A 21,353-nucleotide genomic window follows, 5' to 3' on the forward strand; every position below is an offset into this window, starting at 1 on the left:
TAGACTTTAATTAAAATTGTCAAGTTGCTATAGCTATTTTGTATGTTTTCATTAGGTTATATATAAAATAGCAGCTCACCTTGGATGGCGTGGGATATGATCTGATGATCATATCTTTGGCCATATTTGTCGCCATCTTTTGCTTTTTGTAAGCCGTATACCAATTTTTATAAAGTTTATGTTGTATCTAGTCAGAACTAAAGTTTTCTTTGTGACCTATTTTCTATGGGGGAAATCAGAACATATGTGTGCATATCTTGTAAAATGTATATATCTATATGTTCAAAATGTTTGGTATTTGCTGATTTCCCCCCTTGTTTGTAAAACTTATTTTTTCGTCATTTACTGTATTGAATAAATGACAATTTTCATTCTCACATATAATTGTCCTGTCGTATTTGAAATAAAATTCGGAGCAAAACAAAGCTGCGGTGAGCTGCTTGTATTAGGAAATAGTGAGAGACATAAAACACCTATTATGTAGATAATAGCATTTATGGCGATACTTTTCCCTGTAATAATAGTTGCCCCTTTTTTGAACCCCTGTTGATTAAACCCTGTGTTGAACCCCTAGTAATATGAGCCAAGTAGATGGTGCTTTAGCCAATGAGAATTTGATAAAGAGTCACGTGGTTATGTTATTATTGCCAAACATTGATTCGAGGAACATGCTTTTAGACCTTTGGAATTTTAATTGCCCACCACCTCCCCATTCTCATTTCCACCTATTTGTTTTTCATTTGTACTCAGGGTTGAAGTTTTTGATGTGATTCTTATTTTTGTATTATATACAGTGTTACATCCCTTGCATATTGAAGTCTGTGTTCATGATGTATATTTTTTACGAGTTTTTGTTAATATCACAATTTTTGAACATCCTTTGTCTTTGGTAATGCCATATACATATTGGCCATATTTGTCGCCATCTTTTGCTTTTTGTAAGCCGTATACCAATTTTTATAAAGTTTATGTTGTATCTAGTCAGAACTAAAGTTTTCTTTGTGACCTATTTTCTATGGGGGAAATCAGAACATATGTGTGCATATCTTGTAAAATGTATATATCTATATGTTCAAAATGTTTGGTATTTGCTGATTTCCCCCCTTGTTTGTAAAACTTATTTTTTCGTCATTTACTGTATTGAATAAATGACAATTTTCAATAAAATATTGTTTAAATTAATCTGCGTGAAATGCACATCCTTAATCCGTGTATTTATGTGTTAGTTTGATATTCATTTACAAATGAAATTAAAATAAGGTATACAATTTAATTGCAGTTGGCCGTAAGGTTCCATCAACCACTGGCGGATTTGAGACGTAATTGATGCCCTGATTGGATGAGATCCATCGCCCGTGAAAATTACAAAGGAATGCAACATTGTGTATGTACACCTCCATGTTTTTAACATTTTTCTTGAGTAATAATTATTTATAATCATACTGTTACAGTTGTGAATTTTAACACGAGGACAAATATAATTCTTTTTATTAATTCAAAGTATAAGAACATGTACTTTTGTCTGTTTTTTATTATTATTATTATTATTCATGTATATTTTTATCATTTGAAATAACAAGTTATCAAATTAATGACTTTCATATCATTATTTCTTTTGGTAATAGGTTTTGCATTAGAAGATGAAGCTTCCTGTTCATTTCTTTCCGACTGACGAGTCATTTTGTGGGACTTACATGTAACTATGCGCGTGATATAAAATCAATGGATCCGCCACTTTGTGGAACTTAGTTTTAGACAGATGCGTGATATGATGAACCTGTATATGATTACTGTGACCTCTTTTCACTAGGAAGATAAATTTGGTTAAACAGTGATTTTTGAGATTCGGTGATTGGATCCTGGATTTATCTTTGTTTTTAAAATACAGTTTAAAATAAATTTACTCAGAATCTTAATACTGGATTCAACTTACATATTTCGCAACTTGAATAAAAACTTTTATTAGAATGTGAAATGTATTTGTTTATAAAGCAAAACTCAGTATGACTTCAACGTGATTTCAACCAAATATCAACATTTGTACAACCAAAAAATTTTAACCAAAAGTCAACCTAATTTCAACCAATGTTCAACCTTTTTTTCAATGTTGATATTTGACGTTCAAACAACGTTGAAGTTTCAACGTTGCCTCAACTTACATTTGCAACCAAAATTCAACTATAAATCAACCAAAGTTCAACCCATTTTCAACGTCTATTCAACGTTGAAAATTGACGTTGAAACAACGTTGATGTCTCAACGTTGCCTCAACTTTCATATGCAACCAAATTTCAACGTTGATTCAACGTTGAAGTGCAACGTTGATTCAACGTTGAATCAATGTTGAAATGCCTGCTGGTTATAAACGTAGTTTTCATACATTAGGCACAAAACAAGAATAAATGAATATCATTTAAAAACTGACAAGGAGTTTTTGAAGAAAGTACTTTGACAAATAACCCAATTTATCTATAACATAAATAACCAAAATCGAAATGTTACTTCGGAGTCATTAAAATGCTTGTTGATATAATGCTTGATTAAAGAATATCCAAGAAAAAAAATAGATTTAACGCCTGCATACAGGTTTGGATTGAGGATTTAATTAAATTTTCGTATACAAACAATATTCAGAATAAAATTCTTATAGAGTAAGTATTTGGAAGTTCTATGCCAAAACTGTATTCAGGGTTTGACCCATAATGCACTCGCCTCCTTCTCATGCACAAATGTGTCAAACCATGACTACTATTTCGGCATTGTACATCCAAATCCTAAAATCATTTTATAAAAATAGAAATTATTTACTTTTTCAAACTCAGCATTAAATTATTTATTTTGAAATGTCAAAAACAGAATGTATGATTTATAATTGCATTTTTGTTACAATACATTTCATTTTAGCTTCAAATGATTGTAATTTAAATTACACCACTAGATGTTTCATATTTCAATATTTCATTAAGCATTGTAAATTAAACACATTTTTTGCGCAATAATTGTAGATCTGTTTTTAAGGGGAAATATGAAAATAGCAAACAGTAATCAATCTCAAAAGTCTATCGAAACAAAAAGGAAAAAATGAAACACGGACCTCTGAAACATCAGAGGTAGTATCAGTTGCCATGGAGGAGTAAGCATTTCCTGTCCACCAGTCACACCTGCCATGTTCTCTTTGTCATGATCGGGAAACGGAATAATTGAAAAAAAAAAAGAATGAAAATGGAACCCTTCACATATAACTGTAAAATGTATACTGAAAGAATACATATACGAAATTTCAATGGATAAAGAAATGATCTTAAGGTAAGTCAATCTTCAGCTTTTGAGAAAAGTTTAGCCAGAACATCTAACTTCAAAATCATTTATTTGAATTCGTTACGCATATTTGACTTCAACAATGCAAATTAAACGATATTCAATTTAAATACTGCTCAAAAAATTGTAAAGGAACATAGTTTATGGTGGGGGGTCTATCTTGTGGAGGAAGGATATTTAGAAGAAATTTCCTCAAATCTACACATTTGTTTGATTTCTTATCTTAGAACTTTAGCCATATATAAGTCGGAGATTTTTTTCAGTATTATATGCTAGGAATATAAAATATTGGTTTCAATTGGTATCTTAAAAACACATTTTTCTCGTTCACTCAACAGAATTTGCCAAAAATGGAGATATGTCTAAGATTACCATATATTTATTTCAAAATATACATCACTGACCACAACCATTTATTTCGTTATTTTAAATTAAAGAATACATTCAACCAATAAGCGCTAGAGTCATAAAAAGCTTGATACAACACAGATAATTTTGAAAGATCCCTTAATTGCTTTAAAAGAAGATATGACCTCTGTATAATTTTTTTTTTTGGTCTGGTCCCTTTTATATGAAACGCAAATAAACACATTTATGAATGAACTTTGTCAAAGAATAATTCAACAATAACAATTATTGATTGATTGATTGTATGTTGTTTTACGTCCCATTCGAGAATTTTTCACTCATTTAGAGACGTCACCATATACCGGTGAAGGGCTTCAAATTTTGACCTTTACTCGGCACTCAGGGCCATTGAGCAGTGAGGGATCTTTATCGTGCCAACGCCTGCCGTGACACGGGGCCTCGGTTTTTAAGGTCTCATCCGAAAGACCCGCAACTTTCACTCCAAAGTGCCGAGCGCATGGCGAAGGAACAGTTGCTACCTATTTTTTATCGTCTTAGGTCTGTCGCGGCCGAGATTCGAACTCACGACCTCCCGATCACGGAGCGAGCGCTCTACCGACTGAGCTACCGTGAACGGTAACAATAACAATTAGGATAATGTTTACGATGTTAAACATAACAAATTTTTGAAACTTTTTTACAGTAACACACACACACATACACACACACACACACACACACACACAGAGAGAGAGAGAGAGAGAGAGAGAGAGAGAGAGATGCATATATTTTTGCTCCTTGTCAACTTCATTTTTGTATTTGAACTATTTTAAAATTTGAAAATGATATTCTTCCCATGTGTTAACATTTTATGTATTTATCCGATAAACATTATCGGAGTCCTTCATAATCTGAAGGCAGCGACAATTCACCAAGCTCTTGATATTTGTTATCACTATTGGATTCTGTAGAAATGTTGTATAGGTCCAAACCTCCTGCTTTGATCGAATTGTTTTCTTTGTACTTCTGTTTCGCATGTCTCTCTTTGATCCTCCTTCTATTTGGATGTTATACAAATAAATAGAGTGCATCATTCTTTCAAGTACCTAGTTCATATTTTTTTAAATAATGTGTGTGGAACTATATATATATATATATATATATATATATATATATATATATATATATATATATATATATATAAAATCTCCAAATTACATACAGGCGATATTTGAGGTACATAATTTGAAATAAAGTGTAAAATAAATTGTGTAATGTAACACTAACCTATTAATACACATGTAGGCAACCAAAATTGAAATGACAGTAAAAGAGACGCACAAAGCTGCAAGGACGACATAAAATTGTGTCTGGAAATCATCTATTTTCGCCACTGCAACTTTCCGAAAATACGCATAAACAATTTACCACTTTGCTTATATGGTGCTTTTATATTCAGTTTGGATTGTCATTACTCAAAGACATGGGCCCTGATTTATAAGCTTTGAAGATATTGACCTTCCAAGCACTTCAGACCCTGCCATCCACCAATACATCCTTCGTTACAATACCCAGTCACGTGGTTGCAGTCACGTGACGACTTGCAGAAGAGACTGCATTCTTTTTTGCACTCATCTCCATAAAATCCTGAAATACAAACTATAATAAAAGAGGAAGAAAAATATGGGAAAATCAACTTCATATAAAACAATATTTCCAAATTTAATGACTTCTTTTTATCAGATACGTAACATACACGTATAAACATTTAATTAAGCTAATTAGTAAATTTGTAAGAGAAACGGTCTATTTCTTTAAACCCTGGTTTTAAAAATAATGATTTTTTAGTTTTTTTTTTCTTCAATCAAAGATACCTTCATTACATTGCATTCCTTGATATCCTTGTGTGCACCCTCCAGAACACGATCCATTTACGTGATGACAGACGGGGTTACGACAAAATCCACATGTAGAATTACAGTTTTTACCGTACACATTTCCAGTACAGACTATAGAATGGAATCAGAAAGGAAAAGAAAAATAATTGTATTCCTCCATTTTGCATGCCTCCCGAAAAGAGAGGCAAGAAGCACGTAAGTGTTTCTTTTTCCTTCTGTTTGTCTGTCTGACTAATTGCCCGTCTGTCTTTGTACTTCCATCTGTATTTCTTGCATTTCTTTGAGAACTGTAAGACTCATGAATTTGTTATTTTACTCATGTGATATCTTTCACACTGACTTTTGACCTGTCTCTCAGAATACTCCAAGTGCCGACTTAAACCATTTTATTTGATTTTTAAGAAGTGGTTGTTTTTAAGCTAATGCCCTGCTTGTACTGATAGAGGTATTTCAGTTTTTTTGACTTTAAATATATTCTACTTCTCAAGAATACTTCTAAAATTTGGAGAGGCAAATCTTTGAAAGGTAGTTTTGTGGTACATGTTTCTGATAATACAAAGCTGTACATTCAAAGTGTATGATATATATTTACTTCACAAAATTTAAATATATTTGCTAGTTGTACGAATAAAATAATTAACAGCTGGCAAACCTATTCGGGTTAGTAAGTTTAGTAAAAGTGTGTGTTGCAGTAAAGACCAAGATAAACAGAGATTTCTGCTAAGTTTCTTATCATAGGAATTTTTAAATCAAACTTGTAAAAATAAAAGTATTTCAAAAATGCATTCTATTGTGATACTTTTGATTTAGCTATTGATTATAATTTTTATTACATTTTCACATTAAAGTAAAAAACAGTATTCTATAGTGACCTTACTTTTTTCGGATGACAATTGAATGAACAAATGTATAATAGCTTTCACATAAAAAGCAATGATATTAAACCAGGTCAATCACCCGTTCTTAAACTAATCTAACTGATATTCGGGTTTTGTTATTATACTTCTTAAACATCATTGTTTATTAGATTCAAACTAAATAAAATATAGTTTGATACTTTTCTTAAACATTCATATCATTAGGAAATTAAAACACACGCACATAAAATTTAAAAAAAAAATTGGAATCTGAATAAATTATTTTGGCTATAGCATATCAAAGAACAAAACATATCTTTAACATTTTTAAATAAAACCTATTTGCTCTAAAGGTTGAGACAACGTACCCTGTTTGCACTGAAGTCCTTCCCATCCAGGCTGACATCCGCCCTCACATTCTCCCGTCGTTCCATTGCATTTATTGGGTACAGCACATTTCTTATTACAGACTTCCTCACAGTTAATACCAAATTTTCCACTCGAACAACCTAGCATATGATTGTTTTCTCTTCGTTTTAATTCAATATGAAGTTTACTCTGTTTAAAATCTTTTTTTTTTTAATATTTCCGTGTATATCAATTTATATTTAAAGTATACGTTCTCAAAATTAAATTATTTGCATATAATACGACCAGGAATATTACCAGTTGTACAGAGTTCTCCTTCATACCCAGCGTCACACCCTTCCAAACATGACCCATTGATGTGATGACATTGCTTATATCCTAGACAGGCTCCACAGTTCTCAAGACAGTTATATCTATATGATCCGTTATCACATTCTATTTATGTAAAAAAAAAATATATTTATAAGAAAACCTGAAAATGCAATTCCATTTTACAAGAATTGTATGATCATGTACACAAAAAAGTAGAAGTTTATACATGTATGTAGCAAAGTTTTATACGGACTCAAACTGGGTTTCCTGAACTAGGTGTACATTTAAAAAATAAAATAGTCGTAATTTTTCAGTGGAGAATAAAACATATACAAGGATTATTTAAAACCGAAGGCACAGCGTATGTAACAATTCTGCATGTAGGTCATTTTATCAATTTCAAGGTCATAGCATGCAGGGATTGAATTTTTGAAATTTTTGGCTTTAGTCTGATTTTATACTGAAATTACTACCAAAGGACATACTGCCCTAATGGTTGATACCGTACACATGAAATTATCCTGATCATAAGTCATAAGAATTGAAGGTCATAGGAAAACAAACGTTAAAATACTATTATTTACGTTTGTTTTCAGGTATACCAAGAAACCATTCTTTAAAATAGTAGCATTTAGAGTTAAAGAAAGTCTCAAATGATTAGAATATCATGAAAAACGACAATAAAACACATTTTTTTTTTAAATGTAGAACATATTGTCACAGACATCGTTATTTAAATTAGTCAGAGAATACAGAAAACAACTTTAGTTTATATTAAGATCAGTTTATTTTGTATAATCATACCTATTTTACTTTGGCATTAAATGAATAAGTAAAGAAATATATTAAATTCATCGTGAATAGTCAAGTAAAATTAATTTACAAGAAGCACAGATTTTGTTTCCGAGGAATCATGATAGATTGGATCAAGCTTTGAGGTAACCATAGAAAAAATAGCCTGATATAAACTATTGGGTTATAAAAATATAATGATCTTTGCAAGAAATTCATTTGAAACATGTTTTTATATGATTATCGTGCAAGTTCCTTTTCGCATATTCTTGGGATTTCAGGTGAAAACTACGCATTTTTCTTTGTCTCATTCTCATGCAAAGCTATATGAATTTCATGCCTGTATAGGAGACGACTAATTAAGAGAAAGTTCAAGTTAGTGGTAAAAATGTAAGTTACCTTCTGAACAATATAATCCTGTCCAACCTATTGTGCAAGGAGATGTACATATCCCTGTGAATGTGTCACATGTAGCACAGTTGCTACACATTGCAAGACCTAATAATGTTAGTGAAGAAATAAAAGAGTCTTTAAGAAACACTTACTATAATAATATTAAGGCGAAACAAAAGTATCTGAGATTATAAAAAAAGAACATATAGCATTTCCTCATCGAGATTCTTTTGTACTGTTTTAACATGAGGTCATAATGTTTTTAAAAACCTCTGCATATGCTTATTAATATCCTTAACGTAGCTGCGTCTTTCGCTCTTAACAAGACAGATAAATAAGTTCAACACTACGTCGCAAACTTTGAAACATATTTTTACCCTATCGAAGGCCTCTCTAGTACTTTAAAATTGCAGCTAGAATCCTGTGGTTAATGTGAATTGATGAAAATACTTTGATCGTATATATGAAATATTTTTAAAAAATGGTAAGCCTTCATGCCAAACTGTGAAATAACTATTTTTGTGATAGCAGAGAAGGATTATAGCAGCACTTTCCATGTTCCTGTGAATTTTTTGACTTAATTATTTTTACAAGAAGAAATGAATTATTCCCTGTGAGGTGTTGAAATTTTCACTTTCCATTGCATATTTTCTTTTCTATTTATAGACGCCACATTTTGACTGCGAGAAGTATAGGCAAAAGAAGTGTCCATAGAAGTTATCCTTCAGATAATTGGAAGACTTCGTTTCAAAAGACCACATTGGAGAAACTTCAGCATATTTATTTATATCAATTTCAGTTTGCTTGTATTTAGAATCAGAATGATTTTTATCAAATTAGTTTTGTAGATGACCAATCACAAGATATTAGAAAACACATGTTCCATTTTATACAGGGGGCAATTCTTTGTAATATCAAAAGCAAGGTATCAAAAAAAGTTGCTGTTTGATTTATCGTAAGGGAAAATATTTAAATTGATCTAATCATTAACTTTACAATTAATCAATGTTTTGAACTTCTGTTTCATATTTTGGAAGAATATTCATAAATACATTATATGTTTGGTACATGAAGGCAGTAAAAAAAATGTATGATATAACGAAATTCATAACTTATGCCATTGAGAGCTGTAATTAAACCAGATGGTTGTTTGAATGGACAGAGTATACATTTTTTTTTCTAAATTTTATATGAAGGAATGCGATAAGATTAAAATTAAGATTTAGTTTTATAGGAAGTAGACATTCTTCTGCCATGCTTATCTTATAGCATGCAACTGTTATTGGCACTCAGTAATCCGTAAAAGCAAATCATATTTTGAAGTAAATCGAGCTATTGGTTGATTTCAGAACGGAATATCCAACTGATATCAGTCTATCTTATCAATAAATCTGAATAAATTGAGATGTTCTTGTTTACCTACCGACTGCGAATTCACATTGAAGTCCGTGATAACCAAGTTTACTCAACTGACAAGCACCAGTTTCTATGTGACAGTATTGACAGTTAATAGGACAGGAATTGGAACAATTTGATCCGTAGTATCCAATGCGCGCGCAGCCTTAAAAAAGTAAATGTAGTCCAATTAATAAAAATATATTATTGACATCTGATTTTTTTATGTCTTTTTTTTTCCTTTCGTGACTCTTGTAGAAGGTGGTTTAAAATAACCCCCCCCCCTTTGCAATTACATTTACCTGTATTTTTTTTAAATAGTATAAACATTGAAGTATTACAAGGGTTGATACAAAAATAATGTCACAACTGCATTAAAAGTCATAAATAAAATGTTATCAAATTGTTCACATACTGAAAACACTATATATTTAGATTTTACCTCAGAATCTCATTTTATTGTTTAAACAATTTTTTTTTAAACATTTAGATGAACAGAAAGTTTGGTTTTGTTTATCGCCACACAGCAAGAATGTAACGACGTCGTTCTGACGTTCCTTTTCGGCACTCTCCTTCTTTTTAACCCTTTCTCTACCGGCACATTTAAGTGACAAATTATTTCTTACTTTTTTTTATCAAGAAGAAAGCTTAGTATAATGCATACCAATTTGTAGAGAATTTCTTAAAGATAATATTTCTTGACTTTTTAGGTACCCAACGACTGACTTTATTAGTAGAAATAAAGGTCAAAAGTCAAACAAGCTCAAATTTTTTATCGAATTTTTTTAACACTTTTTATTCTTCAAGTTAAAAATTTACAACGATCTATATTTTAATATGATATTTGGAATATACTGACAGAGAGCATTATACTAATATACATTTATCACATGAACTTTTTTTTTCAATTCCTCATATAAAGACATTAAAGAGGTTGCTAAGTAACGGGGTATTTTTCAATATTCGGGCAGTAATTTTCGTTTTTTGCTCATCTAAGACACATTTATGCATTCCAGAATATTTATCACACTGTAATAATGATTTTATGACCTCATTAAACCTTTTTTTAAGAGGGCCAATGTCAAATAAGTAATGGATGCTGAAATAGGAAATTCTGAATGTAATCTCTAGAAGGCATCATGCTCAGCTCCAATATCCATGGTTTATTTTTGTTCATTCCATGATATTGTAAGTAGGATATGGGGTCAAAACAATGTAAAGAACATACTAGGGATAATTGTATTAAGTATAAATTATGACACTTCTGTTCTTAAGGAGTTCAAGGTCAAATCAGTACATAATTCTGCCTTAAATTGTATATATATATATATATATATATATATATATATATATATATATATATATATATATATATATATATATATATATATATATATATATATATATATATATATATATATATATACATATTGCTGCAATTATTATAGATTTATCATCTAATAGTTGACGTAAAAAATGAACAACAAAGTCCACAAACAAAATACAAAAATGACTTAATTATTCTTTTTTTTTTTTTTTTTTTTTTTTTTTGCATATCTTGGTTGCCATACCAAAAATATGTCTAAAACTTAAGTGAACTAAAACAAGCAAATTCAGAAAATTTGTGTCCCCCGCTTAGGGAAAAAAGAAGAGCATGCGCAGTTCGGGAGGGGGGCCTCCCCACTTCTCGATTTGTAGAATTATTAGATATATACATGTTTATTGAAGCAGATAAAATGTCAATATGGATATAAAGATTTGATTCCTTATCCTTTAATATGTGTATAAAGGATTCTTTTTATATAGAATATTTATAACACTGTGATAATGATTTTATGAGTGTGTACACGCCAGACGTCGTAACTTTTTCACTTCACATGTTGAATACTATCATTTAGTAAATCCCCCCCCAAAAAAAAAAAAAGGATCGCCCGGGATTTGAACCCAGGAACTCTCACTTGCTAAGCAAGATTCCTACCCTTATACCACGGGGGCGCCTGATTTTACAGGAAATTAAATGCAAACATTAGGTCACAGATAAGGTTCATATTCACCATCAATATTGACAGAATTTTACACAATACATGGTGTCTAATATTAAATAGCCTTTACTAATCAGTTCTAATAGATGTAATTAGAATATAAAGTCCGCCTACAAGATGTATTATACTTAATAACTCTCCACATGCCCCTGTGCTAAAAATAGTGCAAAGCGACTTTTAAAACAATAAATAAATAAATAAATAAATAAATAAATAACGAGTCGGGACACTTTCAGAGGGGCGAGAGAGGCTATAGTGGAGTTATGTTATAAAATTTCATTGCAAAAGCTCAATAGCTTCTTGAGATATCGCCCGGAAACGAGAGTGTTACACACAGACGGAATGTATGAATATACGACCTTGAACTTTGACCTCAAAATCAAAAGGTGTTGTCATGTAAAATTTCATTGCAAATGTTCACAAGGTTGTTAAGATATCGCGCGGAAACGAAAGTGTTACAGACAGACAGAAATACAGACGGACGGACGGACGGACAGACCCACATTAACATCTCCCACTTTCAGTGAAAGCGGGGGACAATAAAATTTGTCAGATGTGATTACGTGTAGTTTAACCTTAGTTACACATAGTATCAAAATAATGCGGTCAAAAAATAATGCAAGCAGTATCAACAATTTTTCATAATGTATAAGGTGAAGTACTCATTTCAACATTTTCAAAAAATAACACAATTTCCTTTGTCAATTTTGATATAATAAATACTTTCTACAATCTTCTTAAAATTATTTATTTTTCTAATTTTCAACAGATGTCCTGTCCTTATTCTCGTCTGTTAAAACATTTTTGTCATTTTATAAGCATGAATAAACATCAAAAGGAAGACAATGCATGAAATTTGGATTCTCTTTTTCAAATAAGTGGCTATTGCATTACCATCCTTTCATTCATCTATTTAATGTCAAAAGCTCATCTTCGCTAGGCAAGGATTTCTGATCCGCTACTCTTCTCACACACCCTTATCCTATTCATGCTTTCAATAGTCAGGATTTATCACTTCACCAGCTGATCTAAAATCACAGCTTGCATCACTTATTACATATAGAAATAAAGAGGGTTTTAAGACAAGAAAATTCTGAGGAATAATTAACAATCAGATGGGTTTATTAATAAGTAAGTTTCCTAGTTATTATCTGCAATGAATATCCCAGATTACATTATATGTATATCATCTTCACGTCAGATGATGTGCCCTAGCTATTTAAAAAATGGAATTACCTGATGAATAATTTTTGCAAGGGTTTTACTAACGAAGATATAGAGTCAAGAAATATCATGAATGAATATATTGTAATTTACTATAGCACTTGCTTAATGGTCAAATAATATAACCTTGAACTCGTACTATTACTAAAATTATTATTATTATGGCTTTTAATCAAGTTGAAAGATTGCTTTTCATTCGTGTACCAAAACAAACATTAATATTTTATTTTTTTTCTGAACGTATCACAAAAGTCTTAATAAATAAGCCAGTTATGATATCATACCAGTTGCTTATGTGGACAAATATGACGCAAAATAATGAATAAACTGTTGTTTGATTAGGAAAACATTATTTTAACTAAAAGTACCGCGTGTATAACAAAAGTTTACTTTATTCCAACCGCCTGATAATAAAACTCAATGTCTGAAAGAAGGGAAATGCAATGTTGCATTAATGAAGATTAATTAAACCATACCATTGACTTCTACTTCGCACAACTCATTATATGCGTCAGTCGAAAATTGATACGAATACGTTGAATTCTGTGGTCTCTGATTGTAGTAGATGACGTATTGTCCGTGTACAGGGCATGGTATATCGATGACCGAGGGTACCGTAGATCTTGTGAAGTTTGTGTCATGATAACATAAATAGCCATCAAGTCTGTGCGGTTTTTGAAACATAAACATATAATCCCAAGAACGATGCCGTGAAGTTATTTGAAAAACCTAGTAAGAAATAATCATGTTCTCAATTTGAATAACTCTAATGATTACACGTTTTTCCTTGTGGAGTTTGTGTTTTTTATGTACATATTGACTATTTAAAATAATGTTAGTAATAACATAACCCCAAAAAAACTCTGAAGACATTTTTTTTTTTTTTGCAGTTGTAAAAAAAGGAGGGATCTCTGAAATAAAAATCCTCATACATACATTGATTCAATTGTTATAAATGATTATCGATGAGCATAAACAAATTTGTTTGATGGACTTTTCGAGATTGAATGCTATTCGTTATCTTCATATTTCATTTCATAATTTGGTTATTTTTATCTCATTATTAATTTCATGAAGATCAATTGAAATTGCATTAAAAAAATCAAAACCAGTGACAAATAAGACTTTCATTTGAAGAATACACTATATTCTGATGATGTTTCTACAATTAAAAATATGTTAAAAAGTTTTCATGATAGTAAAAGAACAAAACAAATAGATAAGGAAAACAAAAGATGGTTAAGCAAAAAAGTATATATAAAGAAAAGAATTCATTTTTTTTTCCTTTAAGGTTTAAGGAAGATGAATGTTACAATTGAACAAATAGATTTAAATATTTTTTTTTTTACATCTTACTACCTCATTGAGCATTGTCCGTCCTGTAATATATCATAATGTCACGAATGCTGCGGATGGATGTCAAATTAACCCACCAGGTGGCGTTTTTGTATCCATCAGCTGACACAGTACACTGTCCTCCAAAGGCTGAACGGTTAGACTTCCGACCATCAACAGCATTGCTGGAATCAAATGTAGTTCTTCCATAGTTTTTATTATTACTAACATACGCATGCGATTGATGAGTTGGTTTATTTAAAGCCAAATTCTCTAAAAATAAAACTATTGTCCAGTAGTGTTTATAAAAATTACAATCACCAAACAATCATTTTTCTCAATAAAAGTCACACGTACATAGCAAATTAAGGTTCCTCTAAAGACAATTGCAAAGAAAATTTGATTAGTTAATTTTATCCTTAGAATATCTGTTACACGGGGAACTCTTATTCCAAGCAATTTTGGCAACTTCATAAATAAGGTTTGCAGAAGTATAACTCTCAGACTACACTAATAATGCACAATAATGTGTCTTGCCAGTGTTTACAGTGTTGCTACACACAAAAATGTGCCTTTAGTGGAACCCTTGATATATATTAAATGAAAAATAAAAAAAATGTTGAAAGTTCACTGGGAAATGAAGGTGGTTGATCACGTGATCAATTCCTGTGAAGCTCGAAGGGCTTCTCAGTAGATTTGATTACGTACCAACCAAGTTCATTTCCCAGTGAACTTTTTGAAATTGTTGTTTATTACTTTTATTTACATTTGAGACGAATATTCGAATAGAAACATACCGGTTCGGTAGCTCAATCGATAGAGCGCTCGCTCAGTGATCGGAAGGTCGTGTGTTCGAATCACGGCCGCGACTGACCTAAGTCGATAAAAAATTGGTTAGCAACTGTTCCTTCGCCAAGGGCTCGGTACTTTGAAGTGAAAGTTGCAGGTCATTCGGGTGAGACCTTAAAAACCGAGGTCCCTCGTCATGGTAGGCGTTTGCACGATAAAGATCCCTCACTGCTTAATGGTCCTGAGTGCCAAGTAAAGGTCTAAATTTGAAGCCCCTCACCGGTATATTGTGACGTCTCTATATGAGTTAAAAATTTTCGAACGGGAAATAAAACAACATAACATTAACCAATCAATCGAATAGAAATATCACACAAACGGTCCGCAGCATCATTATGCTGTGACACGCAGTGACCTGGATTTGGAAGTTATTTACTAATGAAAGTTCGTTTAGATCCAACATTTGAATGTTTATAATGATGTTTCGCGATCAAGTTCAGGAAATCTCTGTCCATAATGATAGGACAATGATCGATATTGAAAGCAATCTTATTGTTTTGAGAGTCCTCTTATATGTGGAGACAAAGGCAGTGGTATTGTCTATTTCAGTTTATATACCTTAAAAAGGAATTTCGGGTAAAAAAGGTAAGCGCGATTTCAATTAATATTTAAAGGACTTGTCCCATGTTTCTAATTGCTTGAAATGAAAAGTTTATTTTGTCCATTATGAACATAATTTATAGATTTCGTGTTTTTTTTTTTTTGTGTAGATAACGCGGTAATTATATTTCATTGATTAAAATAAAAAAAACCCTCAGTTAAAAATCCAAGTTAATTAGATAGCGGTCACGTGACCATGATACGTCATATCCGACAATGGCTGATTAGCTATGTACGCTTTATCTTACTAAAATGTACGCTATCTGTATGAAGTTGAATATTCAACCTTTTTAGAACTGTTAACAAGAAAAAAATAGTTACGAAAAATATATGTAAACATGGTAAATTAACCTGTTAACAGTGATGACAGCGAGGGAGATGAGCGAAGACGTAGAAACTCGCTTGCACAATATAATTATATTATTTGTCATCTTCTCACACGTATTATCCAATTTCATTCACAATCTTAAAATTACAGAACTTTGCTTATTCATTTTATTTAATAATCTTAAATCAAATCATATAATGTAAATACCTGAGCGACTAAATCGTCAATGAATCAAAAGTGAATGCAGGACCAGGGTAATATTGATCATTATACCTATAGTTTGAAAAGGTGACGGGATCTTTACTACTTTTTTCTTTCTTCTATAATCAGTTACTGTTATTAAAACTGAAAAAGCTCTGCAATAAATCAGCAAGTTTTTTGGAGATTTAAAATTTTAATTTTCTTACTAACATCATTACACCGTATAAATCTACATTTTAGATCGTAGATCGTTTATAAAATCTACATGCATACATTTATAAATTCATCTTTAAATAAATGTTTACACTTAAATAAGAACAATTTCATACCTCTAAAGTTATTGAAAAGCACGTAAGATTCGGAATTTTCCTTATTACCCTACATTTGTCATTGATAACTTCGTTAAAAGTATATAGTTTCTCATCTCACTATAACTGAATTGTTGCATATGACGCCACATCAGTACGGCGCCGAAATCCAATTGAAATATCGCCGTATTTGAATTTTAACTCTAAATTTCTCTTAAAATGTGCTTACAGCAACCTTTATTTTATTCAATATCTTGATAATGAAGACTTCTAAATAATATTTTTCATAAAATTACGAATTTTAATAAGTTCATATAGAATTAAACATCTATGAAAAAAAAAAATTGCAAAATGTAAATATATATAAATAAAATTGCAATATAATAACGCTTTCTTAAATGAGTTTTGAAAGCATGTATTATGTATCTTCTTAAACACAAGCATTCCCAATTCTTGATGATTTATGGAGCATTTACAAACAGAAATGGGTATTTTAAATCCATTTAAAGCAGATCATATCTATGAATTCTTACCATATCCATGGATAATGTGTAGAACAACTAGTATCAGAACGATACGTAGCATGTTGTTAAGAGACAGCCTTATCAATCAGGAAGTTAATTTATTAAAAAATAAAATAGACAGCACAATCTTTCTTAATATTAACTTTGTGCACAGAACAATTGTTAAAGCTCTTAACAGTATTTATATAGAGGAACGCTTTATGTAAAGCAGAAGATGAAATTGATAAAAGCAAATAAATATAAGGGAAGATAAGGTAAGTACTTATGGAATGAAATATTTCATGAAGTAAATGAAAAAAAAAAAAGATTAGAGAGAGACAGAGATACGGACAAGTAGAATGAGACATTTTTCTATCTCTACGACTAAACACCTTATATTGGAATAAGTAATAGCTACAGGAAATGTTTTTAAATGCTTAACTGTTGTATCCAGAAAAAAAGAACGGTTTTCGAAACTTATTGAAGGACTTTTATTCTCTTTTTTTTCAATTTCTAAATGGCTGTCTGAAAGACGACTCTTAAGTAAAGACAAGATGATCGCCAGGCTTATAACCACAAGGTACTGTTTGGTCGATGATAACCTATTTTGTTGCAATCTGAAAAACACTAGCCCATATTACACAGGAAACAAAAATAAATAGGTAAATGTCCTTACTTAGAAAAAAATAAATATCTACTGCGTGGTTCTTTTCTTATTCAAGTAAGTGTATATATGTGAATCTTTGAAAACATCATTATTTGATCCCAATAACCCTATGTCTCACCACAGGGAGAAGTTTATATAGAAATACAACTGCTTTGTCTTTTCTTTTATCGAAGAGAAGACACTTAAACATTTCTTTAGTAAAAAATAAAAATTTACTACATGTGAAAAACTGCAACTTACTCATCATTATCAGGAGTTGAGTATGGGACACCTTGAACATTTGTAGTATAAAATGTGTTTATGCTTGTAGTAAAATTAAATCATACATTTTTAGAGTCAAACGAAAAAAAAACATTTTCATCCTCTGTGAACTCAAACTACAAATGATTTGCTGCATATTGTGAAAACAGCGACCTTTTCCCAGCGTGATTTTAATCTGCTAGAAATTACTCAAAATGTAGTAGACCAAAATTATATGTATAGTTACAGTAACACATTAGCTGCCAAACACACAAAAAATCGTGATTTTGGATCGAAATCATCCATTTCCTCTGAGAAAATACACATTTTCAATTAAAACTGGCTTTCAGCAATTAACTTTAGGTGTTTTAATTTTTATAGTGTGGATATCAATACACGGTGGCCCCTGGGATGCAGAAGTAGAAGAATATAGATTGGCATTCCAAACAGTCCATACCCTCCAATTACACCATACCTTTGAACATCCAGTCACCTGATGTTAGTCAGGGGATGGCTTGCAGCAGAGACCGCACTTCATTATTTAACTGTCACAATTAAAGGCTGTATTTCTGTTCCGAAAAAAAAGAAAAAAATAAGAAACAAAACTTCATTTTTAATTCGAAATTCAGATATTTGTTTTTCCTTTATACCTTAGATAAAATACTCATAGATATTATATCATAAAATGTATATGTCTTAATTTGTAAGGAAGCAATAAGTTATTTCGTATAAACTTTAAATATGACGTCACATTTATTTTATTATTATTTCATTCTAAAGCGGGAATACTTTCATTGAACTGAGTTTCTGATATCCTTCCACATATTTTCTTTCACAATATCCATTAATGTGATGCGGGTGGAGTCCGACAGAATCTACGGAGAAAGGTACAAAATTTCCGAACGTACGTCTTTAGAAACTAGAACATAAATGAAATTACAAAGAAAATATACTTTTTTACCAGAGAATACCTAATCAGGTTTATTTCTTATTTTATTTCTTCTTAATTTAGATTTGCTAATAACACATTTCAAATATCTTTTTTTAACTAGAATTTTGTTAGATAGTCAAACATTCCTTCTGTGATTTTAAGACATTCTTATTATCAGGGGAGTATACAAAAGACAGTGGATTCTTTATCTTTCGGCAAAAGCAATAGGAAAAAATTTCATTCAAAATTTCGGTTCCCCTTAACAATAGGAAAATATACCCTGTGAACATTGAAGTCCTTCGCAACCAGGCTAATACCAGCCACCCTCCGATTTTTTTTTTTTGGGGGGGGGGCACAGTACCCGCAACGTTATTCTTTACAATTCCATCGTGTCCTATCGTGCGTGTATCCTATCGTATCGTGCGTATATCCTATCGGTATCGTGTTTTCCGTTTATCAGGTTTTGCGTTTTCAATCGTGTTTTACGTTTATCGTGTTTTGCGTTGATCGTGAAAATCGTTTATCAGGTTCTATCGTCTATCGTGTTTGATTTTATCGTGTACTTTCGGTGACTCTCGCTTTTAATCTTTACTGTAAGAAGAAACTACCGAGATATCCCGAGTTTATTTTTCGTTTTGTTAACTAAAATACTATTACTTCAACTGAAAAGATGAAAAGAAAGTTTTATACCTTATTTTTTTCATCATTAAAAAATACGCGTAGAAGGAGAAGAATAAATAAATTAATAAATAAATCATGGTCAAGCAGAGAGCGTTAACCGAAATTTAAACCCTATTTTCGGAAATGAAATAATCGATCCCTTGGTCTTTTTTTTAATTATCGAATTGTGAGAATTATTTATCCAAATTAGATATAATGTTCATACAATAGTCAGAGTCACTAGCGGAAGATTTTCGTAAAGACAGGATGTATGTGTACCAAAAAAATAGAAATAATAAGCACGGGTCTAATGTATTATTTTTCTTAAATTGCGATATTCATTTTTCCCCCGAGGCATTGTCTGATTATCTAGTAAGGAATCTATGCCTCTGATCCGCATGTATGCACAATTGTTTAAAGTCTTGATATCAAATGATTCATAAACCATAAGGCAATGATCATGATGACATTTACACTGATTTTGTTCGTATGCTCAATCTCTGTATTTTTTTTTTTTAATCATTATTTATTAACCTAAATTCCCAGATTTGTCTAAATAAAAAATACGAATGTCTTAGATTCCAAGGATGAATATATTTTCAGTATTTTTAAAAACGTGTGAATTATCCCCATGAAGGTCATTGAATCGAATTCCCCTTAGCATGGGATTATTCATATTTATTTAGAGGTTTTAAGAAAGAATGCTAAAAAATCATTTTTTTTTTCTTTTTAATTTTTATAGTAATGTACTTATTTTCATTTTCAAATAAAATCTGTAAATGATAGAGGAAGTTATGTTTAAAGTTTGACATGGGTCAACAGAACTATTCTCAAAATAAATTTTAACTTTTCCATGTGTTTTGCGGATTTGACAGAAGTAAAACGGGACTTGTGTAATCAGGATGTTGTGTATTCTGAAATCTTGCTTAATAAGATGTAATGTTTAATTCCCTTTCAGAAAAATCAATCGTTTAATATATTGTCTAATCCGGAGTGCTGTTTAATCTTGCAAATTTCATGCAACCAGTGGTATTCGGATTAGACAACTCTTACTGTACACGAATAATTATAATAATAAAGATCACATCTTGCAATGCATATTTCAGTGCATATCTCAGAAAAATACAAGCTGGATGTTACAGCATGTTTCTTTCTTTAATGAGCAAATAAATTACATTTTCCCAGTGTAAAAATTTGAACCACAACTGCAGGTGCGCCCTTGTTCAAAGGCTTATAATCCACAATGTGTTCACAGTCATACTATGATATTTACCATTATATAGAAGTTTTTCATTTATATTCTCACTGACATTAGAAATCTAGAAAAAAAATATTTACAGAAAAACATGATTACCGTAACTGCTTACCTATTTCGGCGTACGTGGAAAAAAACCCCCTGAAAATATAGTGTATCTGAGTGACAAATCCAGGAGCTTTCCTTACCAGAAAACTGACATCTATACATGTACCTCCCTAATCAGTACATTGTCTACCTGTGCGGTCAAAACACCCCCTCCACTCCCCCCCCCCCCAAGTGACATCTCGGCGCGTGTGTATTCACTGACAACATACATGTGCTGCTCTCGGACCTGGTGTCAAGTATTTACCTACCTTGAAAACTACCTGGTTCTAATGAAATGCATGTACTTATTTTCGTGATTCTGTTCGTAAGATGTACGTACAACACTTAAAAGAATTGAAAAATTTTATTTTAAGAAAATTAGATAATTGTACAAATTATTGATTTTTAAAAAAAATTCTTTCCATGCATGCTTGAATTATA

At 31.2% G+C, this 21,353-nt stretch overlaps 1 protein-coding gene across 1 annotated transcript; it reads right to left on the reverse strand.

Moving 5' to 3' along the window:
• Window positions 1-4,557: 4,557 nt before the first annotated feature.
• Window positions 4,558-14,493, reverse strand: LOC133203131 (multiple epidermal growth factor-like domains protein 11). Its single transcript, XM_061338976.1, has 6 exons — window positions 14,382-14,493; window positions 7,088-7,225; window positions 6,790-6,930; window positions 5,185-5,313; window positions 4,954-5,011; window positions 4,558-4,723 (listed from the first exon to the last, which is right to left on the reverse strand). The coding sequence occupies exons 1-6, from the start codon at window positions 14,491-14,493 to the stop codon at window positions 4,558-4,560; spliced, it is 744 nt and encodes a 247-aa protein (XP_061194960.1).
• Between the last annotated feature and the right edge of the window lie 6,860 nt (window positions 14,494-21,353).

This window comes from Saccostrea echinata, unplaced genomic scaffold (genome assembly GCF_033153115.1).
Source record: "Saccostrea echinata isolate AGI-Se365-2 ecotype Australia unplaced genomic scaffold, CSIRO_AGI_Sech_v1 ptg000048l, whole genome shotgun sequence".
NCBI lineage: Eukaryota > Metazoa > Mollusca > Bivalvia > Ostreida > Ostreidae > Saccostrea > Saccostrea echinata.

Coding starts and splice junctions, on each gene's coding strand:
- LOC133203131 (XM_061338976.1), bottom strand. CDS start 14,493: ATGGAAGAACTACATTTGATTCCAGCAATGCTGTTGATGGTCGGAAGT. Junction 7,226..14,381: donor GGATACAAAAACGCCACCTG/GTGGGTTAATTT, acceptor TTACATAAATAG/AATGTGATAACGGATCATAT. Junction 5,012..5,184: donor GGGTCTGAAGTGCTTGGAAG/GTCAATATCTTC, acceptor TCGTCCTTGCAG/CTTTGTGCGTCTCTTTTACT.